This window comes from Bos grunniens, chromosome 24, assembly GCF_055505025.1.
Source record: "Bos grunniens cultivar Pamir isolate PY7600 chromosome 24, Bosgru_T2T1.0, whole genome shotgun sequence".
NCBI classification, from domain to species: domain Eukaryota; kingdom Metazoa; phylum Chordata; class Mammalia; order Artiodactyla; family Bovidae; genus Bos; species Bos grunniens.
Window position 1 is genome coordinate 1,201,323 of NC_141188.1, and position 12,080 is coordinate 1,213,402.

At 46.6% G+C, this 12,080-nt stretch overlaps 2 protein-coding genes across 2 annotated transcripts in view; both read left to right on the forward strand.

Annotated features, from left to right (window-relative positions):
- LOC147345765 (liprin-alpha-1-like) overlaps positions 1 to 9,250 on the forward strand; it is a 30,519-nt gene extending 21,269 nt beyond the window's left edge. Inside the window, exons 2-3 of the mRNA XM_086372494.1 lie at positions 7,725 to 7,820; positions 8,291 to 9,250. Of these exons, the coding sequence (XP_086228620.1) occupies positions 7,725 to 7,820; positions 8,291 to 8,512 (318 nt within the window). The 3' untranslated portion in view covers positions 8,513 to 9,250. The remainder of the gene's footprint in view (positions 1 to 7,724; positions 7,821 to 8,290) is intronic.
- Positions 9,251 to 9,535: 285 nt separating this feature from the next.
- LOC147345766 (liprin-alpha-1-like) lies at positions 9,536 to 10,410 on the forward strand. The gene is made up of 2 exons (XM_086372493.1): positions 9,536 to 9,656; positions 9,879 to 10,410. The coding sequence occupies exons 1-2, from the start codon at positions 9,558 to 9,560 to the stop codon at positions 10,191 to 10,193; spliced, it is 414 nt and encodes a 137-aa protein (XP_086228619.1). The 5' UTR covers positions 9,536 to 9,557; the 3' UTR covers positions 10,194 to 10,410.
- Positions 10,411 to 12,080: the final 1,670 nt, after the last annotated feature.

Sequence of the window (12,080 nt, forward strand, 5' to 3'; positions counted from 1 at the left end):
TATTCTGTTGTGGCAAGTACATAATTCCTGAGGTTTAAAAAAGAATTGTTCTTATATTCTGTATTAGAATCATCATTTTGTCGTTTAAACATTGATTTTCAAAAGAACATGTTTCCTTTCCTAAAGTTTCCCCCTTCATTTTTTTCTCTTTCATCCATCTAATCCAATTATCTATGTCCCAAGGAATATTGATACTAGAACCTGTGTTTCAATAATAGAAATGTGTTACCGTAATAGAAGCAGCTTAGCCAAGACCGTCAAGTTCACCTTAGAGCCATTTGTAGAATTAAAACAAAAATTATTTGTGTAGAAAACAAACAACCCATTATTTCTATTTTCAGCCACAGAAGGCAGCCCATCTGTTGTTTATCTAATCTTGATTCAGAAACATCCAAAAATAGAACAATAACATCATATCTAACTTATAATTTTAGTTTCATTTTCTGATAACAGTGTTTCCCCTTCACCAGACAATAACAGAAGGACCTGACAGAGGAGCACAGAACTAGAGAAACACTGTTTATGTGTTTAAAAGACAAACTAGAGAAGCATTGTTTATGAAAGGACCATAAGGAAATGGGAATGTGTTGCTCTTCCAACATTAATGACAGCAAGTAATTCTCTATGAATATATAGTATATACTACTAATCTCTTTTTTTTTTTTCTGCTACTAATCTTTAAAGTTGGTAAGTATCCTGCCTGTGACTTCCTAGCACCAAAATGATTTTTCCTCAACATTGTTCAGTGCCTGTCATAGAGGGAAAGAGGGAGAGTTACTGAAAAAATATTCAAAGTCTCTTATAGGAAAATATTTTGAAATATTATATTTTAGAAGTATAGACTATTAAATTTATTTTAAAAGTATTCATCCTATTATGTACAGGCTGTAAAATGCTATCAAGGGGCACTTTTGGATAAATACTTTAAAATATACGAGTCATTTTGGCCTGTGTGAAACAGACTAAATAGCCTAAGCCATGAGTTCCGTTTTAGTCTTAACTCAGATCAACTGGTGGTGGTGGTGGTCATTCGTTAAGTCGTGTCCGACTCTTTGTGACCCATGAACTGCAGCACGCCAGGCTTCCCTGTCCTTCACTATCAAAGAGCCCTGTCTTTTTCACTATCAAAGAGCCCTGTCTTTTTCGGCTACTGTTGTAAATCCCGTAGACTAGCTGATAAACAACAGAAAGTTCTTTCTTGTAGTCCTGGAGGCTGGGGAGTTCCAAGATCATCAGCAGGTGCCACGTCTGGTGAGTCATGTTTCCTGGTTCCTAGACTGCCTGCTGCTTCTCCCTGTCCTCGCAGCACGGGAGCCCATTCCTTCCTGGCCTGACCCCTCCCAGAGTGCCTGCCTCCTAGGATCATCACCACGTGCGGGGTGAAGTTTGAGGGCCCATAAACTGTCAGCCCATTGCAGTCCCTAAGTATACTCTGCATTATTTCAGTCTTTTGAAATAATTCGAGCTTTCCTAATAGCCCAGTACATGTTCTTTTTGTTATATGTTCGTTGGGCTCTTGAAAATAATATGTATCAGTGGGAATGCAGTGTTCCGTGTGTATCAGTTACATCAGGTTTGTCACTCATGTAATTCAGATTCCAGTAGCCACATTGAGTAAAAGCAGAAGTAGGTGAAATTACCTGTAATATATTTTATTTTAACACACCCCAAATATTGTCATTTCAGTGTGTAATCAACATAATAAAACCTAATGCAATAGTTCACGTTCTTTTTTTCATGCTAAGTCTTTAAAATCCAGCATGTGTTTCAGGCTTGCAGCGCATCTCATTGTAGAGCCAGCCACATTTCAGGTACTTCATGGTTGCAGGTGACTACGTACCAGGGAGCCCAGTTCCAGGAGAGATGTGTCTTTAACGTCTCCCACTGGGATTATGAACTCGGCTGTTACTCCTTTTCTATTTCTGTCAGTTTTTATGTATTGATATTTTGAGGTTATGTTATTAGGTACATTCAAGTTTAGAATCCTCATCTTCTTGCTAGACTGAACTTGTATCAGTATGAGATGTTCTTTTTTATTGCTAGTAATGCTTCTTTCTTTAGACACTATTTGACAGTGATGTTGCCACGTCAGTTTTCTGTCCATGTTAGCTTGGGTATCTTTTACCTTCACCTGTCTAAAAGACCTTCCATCTTAACATGTACCTCTGAATAGTGTATAGTTTTCACTGGAATCAGTTTGAGTATTGGCTCTGTTTATAATGTTGATATTTCAGTGTGTAGACACCATGTTGCTGTGTGATTTCTGTTTGTCCCACCTAGTCTGTGTTCTTTGCTCTTGCCTTCTTTTAGAAGTATGAAGTGTTTCTCTAGTTCTGTGCTCCTCTGTCAGGTTGTTGGGTGTACATTTGCAGACACAGCGTGTGTTTTACATTCAAGTCTAACTTAGTACTCTTACTGCCTCCCTGACACGACTGTTTCCTCCTTGTCACTGTCACACTTTAAACGGTTAGATATATTTTTGGCATTAACATCATTGTTTTGTAGAGTTAGTATTTACCCTCACAGTTACCTCATTGTTGGTCTTTACTTGTTTTTTATATTTCCATCAGAGACTACTTTTCTTTTTCCCAAAGCACTGCCTTAATATTTTTTTTTAGTTCATGTGTGTGGGTGATGAGTTGTCTCATTTCCATTTGCCCTCAAAGTCTCTATTTTGCTTTCACTTTCGAAGAGAGTTTTTGTTGGATGTAGAATTCCAGGTTGGTGGTTATTTGTTTTTCAGCATTTTACAGATACCAGTCCATTATCTTCTGACTTCCTTGTTCTTGGAAAGTCAGCTCTCAGTGTTGTTGTGCCGTTTAAAGCCACACCCTTTTTCCTCTGAGTGCTTGAACATTTGCTTCTTGCCTTAGGCACCCACAGAGCTGCTGAAACCAATGTGTGGTTTTCATTTTTGACTCAATGGTCTGATTCTTGAACCAACTCTTACCACTGTCCCTGTCAGTCAGTTCAGTCGCTCTGTGTCTGACCCGTTGCAACCCCATGGGCTGCAGCACGCCAGGCTTCCCTGTCCATCACCAACTCCTGGAGCTTGCTCAAGCTCATGTCCATCGAGTCGGTGATGCCATCCAACCAGCTCATCCTCTGTCGTCCCCTTCTCCTCCTGCCTTCAGTCTTTCCCATCATCAGGTTCTTTTCCAATGAGTCAGCTCTTTGCATCAGGTGGCCAAAGTATTGGAGCTTCAGCATCAGTCTTTCCAGTGAATATTCAGGACTGATTTGCATTAGGATTGACTGACTGATTGGATCTCCTAGTAGTCCATGGGGCTTTCAAGAGTCTTCTCTGACTCCCCAGTTCAGAAGCATTGATTCTTTGGCATTCAGCCTTCTTCATGGGCCAACTCTCACATCCATACATGACTACTGGAAAAACCATAGCTTTGACTAGATGAACCTTTGTTTGGCAGAGTAATGTCTCTGCTTTTTAATATGCTGTCTAGATTTGTCATAGGTTTCCTTCCGAGGAGCAAGCATCTTTTAATTTCACTATCTGCAGTAATTTCGGAGCCCAAGAAAATAAAGTGTGTCACTGTTTCCACTGTTTCCCCATTTATTTGCCATAAAGTGATGGGGCTGGATGCTATGATCTTCAGTTTTTGAATGTTGAGATTTATGCCAGCTTTTTCACTCTCCCCTTTCACTTTCACTTTCACTAAGAGGCTCTTTAGTTTCAACCCCTGGAGGCATTTCTTATTCCCCTTTCTGTCTTTTCTCCACCATGAGGGTCCCCATTTATAGTTTTTAACAACATAGTTTAACAACAGATTCCTTCAATACATTCTATCCATTTTCCCTCTTATATATATATTGTAACCGATCCGTCCTTCAGTTCACTGATCGTCTCTTCAGCTACGTCCAATCTGATGTTAAGCCCAGAGACTGAGTTCTTAAATTCAGTCACTGTTATTGTAAAGTTCTAGATTGGTTTTGATTCTCAGAAATTTTTCCTTTTGTCAAGTATATTTTTGAACAGGTGACATTTGCATCTGATACCTCTAGCATACCTCTGATACGCTGATATATATCTCATACCTCTGGATCTGGTTCAGTTCTTTTTCTCTTGGTCCTGTTTGTTGTTACACCCTCTTTTGCTTGTTTGGTTGCATGTTGGACATTATGTTTGGAAAACCCTAGAGGTTCTGAGTGATGCTGCCTTCTCCAGAGTTTCCTCTGACGCAGACCTCCAGTGGGGACAGAGCTGTCTGTTCACTCAGGGCCTGAGGGACTTGAGGCTTGGGGGTCCTTTTAAGCTCAGTCTCAGCAGCCTTCACCCACCTTCCCCCCCGACCCCAGGGAGGAGCTTTCCAGCGTCTCCAGTGTCTGGAAGCCTGGGGTGCCTCCCAGGGCCCCACGTTCTCGGCAGGTCCTGAAGCCCACCGTCTCTCCTGAGCACCAGGAGGTGACTGATAGTCAGCGCTCAGCCGGTTTGGGCAGAGTGTTGGGTACGTTTTCTGACATCCAGACTGACTCGTCAGGCCTGCGCTTGACTTTTTGTCTCCACAGCCCAAGGAACCCTCCAGAGCTGTGTTAGCCAGCCCCCTGTGCTTGACTTTTTCCCTTTCTTTTCTTCACAGAGTCAGCTTTGCTCAGATGCCCCGAGGGAACGAGAGGCCCTCTCAGTCTCCAGCTCCCTCACTGAGCTTCGCTTTTGTTTGAAATCTTGGATTGTGGCTGCCTAAGGACCTCTTTTAAACCTTATTTAGCTTTTCTAGCTCTTGGTAGGCTGACCTACAAGATGCTTGCATCTGTCACTGGAAGTGGAGACACACTGTGGGGGGGGTCTTCTGTCATCTGAATCCACATGTAACAGTCACAATAATTGTCTTGATCAAGTTTATTTGATACCAGGGAAAACAAGAACCAGGGGTCCTTGCTTGGTACCCATGGTTGTGTTTCTGGTCAGAGTCCCCAGCTTGCCTGGGCTGTTTCAGTGCCACGTGAACGTGGGAAGGAGGTGGAGCAGGCGGCCCACGCGGCCTGGAGACAGAGGAGCCGGTCTCCCCTCTGCCCTTGCCCCTGGCGGCCCAGGGCAGGCCTTGCATTGCCGGGCTGTTGGTGGTGGAGGCCAAGGCTGAGGAGGGAGGGGTTATGTGACCTGTATTCTGTGACATGGTCACATGTGGGTTTTCTTTTTCAGTTTGAAAAAATGACTGCTTTTAGTCTTCCCTCCAGTTTCACTTTAAGGTGGAAAATGAAGATTTTATTCGTAAAGTTGAGCACAGTGACCTTACAGTCTTTTTGAAAGCAACAGTTGATGTTTTAAGAACACATCTCAGAGAACTCCAGTAGATAAAGCTAAAAAAAGAGAACGTGTTCAGGGTGAACTGTGGGCAGGACCCCAAACTGTACCCTGTCTCTCCCAGAGTGTGTAATTGCTGAGATGGGTGGATATAGGACCCAAAGCACCCTGGGGACCGAGGTCCTCAAATGACAGCAGAGGGCCGGGCTGAGCCAGGAGCAAGTGGCCTGTGCCCTGGCGAGTGGAGAACCGCGAGGGTGGGAGTGGAGCCAGGAGAGGGGTGGGAGATTCAGGCGGGGTCTGGGAGGTGCGGGCTGTCGCGGCTCGAGGCAGGGACACCCCTGAACCTCCACCATGCAGTCCCCACGGGGCAGAGTCGTCTGGCAGCCGAGGGTCGAAGTAAAGAGGGCGAGTTCACAGCAGGTTGAATGAACCCCTGTACCCACTGTGGGTTCATTTTAAGTGCCTGGAGTGAGGTTGGTCAAGCCCTTGCTGAGCTCGAGTGAGGGAGTCCGACAGGGAGGACTGAGCTCAGGGTGAGAGTGAGGGGCAGCTAGCGTGGTGAGTCCTCCTCAGCTGAGTGGGTTCTGGGGACGCCCTTGAGTTCAGGGCTGCCCTTTCAGTAGCCTCACTGGAGGCTTGTTTGGGGGGTAGAGGGGGCAGAAGCCCACTTAGAAGACGTGCTCATTCCCAGGGGTGGTGGTTTCTGAAGGAGTTTATACTGGTTGGTTCGACTGTGACCCAGTACCTTGCAGGGTCGTGTTTGACAGGGGGCCTGAGCTGTGGGCACAGCCTGCCTTCTCCTGCACTGCGCACTCAATTGTTGACTTTTTGGCAGCCCCTCCCCCCTCTCTGCACCCTTGACAGTGGACCTGAGCCCAGCCCCCCTGTTGCCACGGAGCCCCTTGTGACCGAGTGGGTTCCAGTTCTGGGCTCCTGGGAGATGTGCTGGAGGCGGAGCCTTCATGCCATTTGGTGGTCATAGTGTGAGAGCAGTGGTCATAGTGTGAGAACGGTGTGTGTGAGAGTGGTGTGTGAGAGCAGTGTGTGTGAGAGTGGTGGTCGTAGTGTGAGATTGGTGGTGATAGCTCGGTAGCCGAGGTATCCTACCGTGAAACAGCGGTTGCCCCCGAGTCGGGGGCTGCCCCTATCCGCGAGGATGGGTCGCAGAAGGGCCCGCCTTTGGGCGTTATTCCAGCGCTGCAACCCAAAGGCAAAGGCGAAGACTAGGAAGGACTTGGCCTCGGCCCACGTCCTGAAAGCAGAGCGGCCTGAGGTGAGAGCAGCCAGGGGCTGGGCCCGTCAGATTGGCCCTCACCCGGCGAAGCATTGGGGTTGTGTTTCATTTTGTTAGCATGGTTGTGGGCCCTGCCGGCCAGGGCATTCTGCCTTAGTGGGCAGGATCGACCCCAGCAGGTTTACCTTGTAAGAGGTTGTGCAGTTGCTGCATGGAGGATGGGCGGGGGCCCCACAAGAAGGGAAACACTGGCTGAAGAAGTCACTGGGGCACATGGACTGAGCTATAGAGTCAGTCCTTGAAGCAGAAAGGGTAAGGCCCTTAATGTCTCCCTTCTTGCAAAGAAAGGATATACGGGCTGGAGGAATCTCTGGGGCATGAGGATCGAGCTAGAGAGTCAGTCCTTGAAGCAGAACAGCTAAGCCCGTTAATGTCTCCCATGTTACAAAACACACACCAGTGTGTCCAGTATTTTAATGACAGGTACCTACTGCTTACGTGTATGACATACACCCTCATAGCTACACATGTCTACTGCATGCCTCTTACAAGTGCTGGGCACTGTTCTGGGTGCTGAACACTCAGTATGTAGTAGGGGATACGTAGCCCAGGATTTTTTTAATTTCTGCAAGGAAAAATAGAAGAACGAAAGACTCCGTGTGGTTCAGTTTGAGCAAGTTCACCATGTGGATGGCCCCGCATGCACGCAAATTGTGGTAAAGTACATATAACATAAATTTAACATTTTAACCGGTTGATTGAATGACTGGGTGGCTTCTGTGGAGTCAGGCTAACAGATGGCTTTGAGGTGCCATCCGCCTTTTTCCCAGAGGAACACTCCAAAGCCTCGTGGCCTTGTAGACCTTCTTTTTTTTCTTCACTTTCCCCAGTGGCTCCAGGTCTGTGTGTCGTTTAAGAATCTCTTTATCCACTTTGTTGTTAGGTTTACGTTTTGGAAAGTTTCTCAAATGTCCCTGGGTCTTGAGAAGGCAGGCTTGGATTCCAGGTTCTCTCCTGCCACGTGCCTGCCAGGTCGAGGTGGAGGCTGAAGGCCACTCTGAGTTGTGGTGGTCTGTGTGGTCTTGGGGTCAGTGGACCCCTCTTCTCTGGAGGGGCATGGAGATCCTTTGTGTGGAGCCTGGAGAGACTTGACAGGGTCAGTCTTCACAGTCTCGCTCTCTTTTTAATTTATGTTTGCATTTAGTTTCTCATTTAACTGTTTTCTAGGAATTTCCAACTCCCGAAGGATACACCTACAGGGAGCAGCTTTGTAAAGCCAAAGAGGAAATCGCTCAGCTGAAAGCTGAAAGAAACAACACCAGGGTCAGTAGGGGGATTCTCACGTGTTGACATTTGCCCTGCGGGGGTCACCGCTGGCCTCCGTGTGCTGTCTTTAAACATTGTCTGATTTTCAAGTCATTTTCCACATCTTCCCACTGAACAGACCAGTGTGGATCAGTTCTGGGTTCTCATACCTTGCTTCAAATTTCTGATGAGAGCTAATATAATTTTAGTACATATGAGGGGGGAGTTCTCTTAACTTACATTTTTGTCCACGCTACACTTTGTGTGGGATCTTAGTTCTCTGACCAGGGGTTAAAACCCATGATCCTTGAAGAAGTGTGGAGTCTTAACTACTGGACCCCTGGGGAAGTCCACTCTAACTTTCGACTGAACTGGCAGGATTCCAATGAGCCTTAGCATGTTTCCGGCTATACCGTGAGGCTGAGAGGAGTTATCGGCCCGGAGTTCGAGCATGAGGTTGAAGGTGTTCCTTTGGCCCTGCCCTGCAGCTGCTGCTGGAGCACCTGGAGTGCCTGGTTTCGCGATATATTCCACCCGTCGGGATGACAGCAGGCAAGCGGCAGGCGCAGTCCCCAGCCGGCATGAGGAGTGAGGTGGAGGTGCTCAGGGCGCTGAAATTGCTCTTTGAACACCACAAGGCCCTGGACGAGAAGGTACCAGCCATCCGGCCGTCCTGGATTTGTACACTTGCTGCCTTGTTAGGCGGATGATGCACATATTTATGTAACTAGTTGACTTTTGAGCGTCTTGAATTCTTGTATATACTTTTTTTTTCTGTAAGAATTCAGAGTTTTATATGGTTAAAAAGCGTTGCCTGCATACATGCTCAGTCGTGTCCGAATCTTTGCAACCCTGTGGACTGTAGCCCACCATGCTCCTCTCTTCATGGGTCTTCCCAGTCATGAATACTGGAGTGGGTGGCCATCTTCTACTCCAGGGAATCTTCCTGACCCAGGGATCGAACCTGCCCTCGTGCATTGGCAGGCGGATTCTTTACCACTGAGCCACCTGGGAAGCCCCCAGTTAAAAAGTATTAGTTGGCATGAATGTCTCAAGATTTATTATATTCTGTATATCAATTTGCAGTTAAAAACTGGGTAATAATTAATTTAGGAGAACATTTTGTTCTCTCAAACTTAGAATTTAAAGCTGTTAACAAGCAGATTCTCTTGACGTTAAGATCAATGAGAGACATTCAAGGTATTCTGTGACAGTATCCATGTATTAGGGTGAGTATACACTAAGAAGTGTACTAACGTATATACACACATCAACACACAGTGACTCGGCCCCTTTTATTTGAGTTGAGAGCGTGATTACGAGTAGCACTCGAAAGGTGTAGTTTGTTAGAAGAAGAATTAGGTGCCACACATAAAGAGGTAAGTTTGATCAGTCTTTGTGTAATTTCCGTGAAGGGTTTGTCATTTGAATCCTTTCATTTTAAAAAAGAATGAAGTCTGTAGTGGTGGGCATCAGATGTTATTTATCTTTCTGATTGAGGACCCGCCCACCAGGGTTATTTTAATGACTAGTAAACTAGACTTGTGGCTCAGAGTTGCAGGATCTCTTAAGTACCCCTTTGTCCAGTAGAAGACAAATTCTGACTCTAATCACCTGGTGGTATTCGGGATGGATAGCATCACCATGTATTTTCTTTTTATGTTGTGTTTTCAGTTTAGAGTTGAGTTTTCCAGGTGGAGTTTTGCTGTCTTTACTTATTTCTTTACTCTGATTCAATTTTTTTGGTTTTAGCAAATGATTCTTTCAGAGGAGAATAACCAGGAAAAGATACTAACGGACAGGGTGCTTGATGTACATCATGAGCAAGAAAACATGCCAAGCGCCAATGGAAAGGCAAGTCCTTGGTCTCGCTCTCTGTCTGGTTCTCGTCTTACCATCCAGTCTGTGCGGGGCTGTTGGGACCTCTCACTGATGCACCATGTAGGTCTGAGTGGCCACGAGGGTCCTGTGAGCTCCCAGAGCGCAGAAGGCAGTTTTGACCTCACAGATTGCCCGGAAGTACTGTGTTCCCTCCCTCCCAAAACCAGGCTGTGTAAGGCTTCCTTTCCCCCTTAGAGACCCTCCGACGGCTCTCTAAGCCACAAGGAAGACATGGTTAAGAAGATGGAGCTCCAGGAAATCATAGAGAGGCAGTTGCGGGAGCAGAGCCAGATGGAGGAGCGCCTGGCAGCCCTCTCTGCCCACGTGAAACATCTGGAGGAGGACCTGGACACGGCCAGGAAGGACCTCCTCAAGTCCAAGAACATGAACAGAAAACTTGAGCAGGACATCCGCGAAGTGAGTGACTGCAGCTGTGTCTGTTGTCCTGAGGTGGAATGTGGGTTTCTTGTTCTCCCGGGGATATCAGCCTTGGGATGGCTGCGTGAGTAAGAGCAGAGCACTGGAGAGACCACAACTGGCTGCCTCCCTGCCTCCGCGTCGAGGTCTCTGGGGTAGAAGAGGCCTGGTCCAGACGGTCCGTTGGCAGTGGACCAACATGAGGGCAGCCCTGACGCTGTGCCACACCCTGGGTGTGGACTCCTCATTTCCACAAGTTCTAGGGGGCCCACTGTGTTCCTTTTTTAAAAATTCATTCATCCATTCATTCATTTATTGGCGTATAGTTGCTTTACACTGCTGTCTCAATTTCTGCTATACAGCAAAGTGAATCAGTCATCTATCTATCTATCTATCTATTTACGTGTCTGTCTCTCTTTTAGATTTCCTGCCCATTTGCTTCACCACAGAGCACTGAGCGGACTTCCCTGTGCTGTACACTAGGTCCTCACTCGTTGACTTTATGTGTAGTATCAGTGCTGTATATATGTCAACCCGAGTCTCCCGGTTCATCCCCGCCCCCCGCCCCCCGCCCCCCGCAACTGCCTGTCGAATGTGTTCCTGATGATGCTGAAATTTGCTTCTGATTCACTCAGGCGAGTCTGGTGACACCTGTGGAGCCTGTTCTCTCGGAGAGATGGGAGCATGCTGTGTGGGCTCTGCTGAGGCAGCTTGCCTGGCCATCTTCTCGAGTTTTCTGAGGTTCCGCTCCTTGAAGGGATGTGTGACAGTGATACCGGCGGTCAGACAAGTCGAGTGGTGTTTGCTCACCCTCAGATCCTCAGGCCCGAGCTGTGTAACCATGTGGAATCGTGATGTCTCTGGCGGTCATGTCTGCGGGTGTCCTGATTTATGAGAAACTCCCTAGCGGTCACTGTGAAAACAGAGAGTGCTGGGGACTCAGGCCTCTTCCTGTGAGCCTCGCCTCTCCTCTGTGCACAGACAGACAGCACCCACCCGGCCCACCCCTCCCCCGTGAGACCGTCTCAGAGAGAACCCCTCCAACATGTGGTACAGCAGGTGTACTTGTTTAGTAGCTTGGTGTGAGTAATTCTGTGTGAGAACTCAAAACAGAAATATTTGCACAGGTTTGCATAAGCTATTCACACTACTCTTTGGCAACAGGAGATTAGGTGGCACAGTTTAATACATATAGAATTCTAGAAAACGCATTTTCAAGACCTTTCACTTTTAAAGTTAGGACTTTGCCCACATTGGTTACTTAGTGACCAGGGAGGGACCTGAAGTGGATTTTGAAGTGGTGGACAGGAGTTGCACCAGCAGCAAGTTCTGGTCCTGGTTTGAGCATTTCATCCATGTGGTGTAACTCTGCTTTTGAAGAACTAGGCTTGAGAAGGCTGCTCCCAGTTGTGTACAATTTGACTTCTGTTTCCACTCGTTAATATTCTACTTTAATTCTGAGGAAATTGCATGAGACTTTTCCAACTTTCACTCGAGGAAACGAGCCTCAGAGCTCCCCGTTGGATCTGTTGAAGGTCCCTCCTTGTTCTAGGTCAAGCCCGCCTGTATGCTGTAGCCGACAGAGGTCCTGACTTCATGCCAGATACCTTCCCTCCTGGAATTCTTGGAATAACAGGGTAGTTTAGTATACTTTTCGTTTGCTGTTTGGGTTTATGATGTAGAAAAGAAGCTTGGTAAACCAAGTGGCTGGACAGAACGTTAAGACAGATGGGTGCCAATCGTGACCTTTGGGATAGGCGCATTTTTGCTCACATCCGAGAAAACTGCCGTGTCTAGGACTTTTATTCTGAGGATGTTAACTTTATGTTTGATTTGAAACTTAGGACGACATCAGTAATAAACTTGAAAATGAAATTGCAAATAAGGATTCTAGGCATCGACAGGTAATGGCTTTTATGAACCGTGTCTGACTTTTATAGTAGTGAATTACTGAGGAAGGAAGGTAAAGATCTTTTCATG

Excerpts from the sequence above, each read along its gene's own strand:
- LOC147345766 (XM_086372493.1), top strand. The coding sequence starts at position 9,558 with ATGATTCTTTCAGAGGAGAATAACCAGGAAAAGATACTAACGGACAGG. Across the intron at positions 9,657-9,878 it reads TGCCAAGCGCCAATGGAAAG|AGACCCTCCGACGGCTCTCT; the intron begins GCAAGTCCTTGG and ends TTTCCCCCTTAG.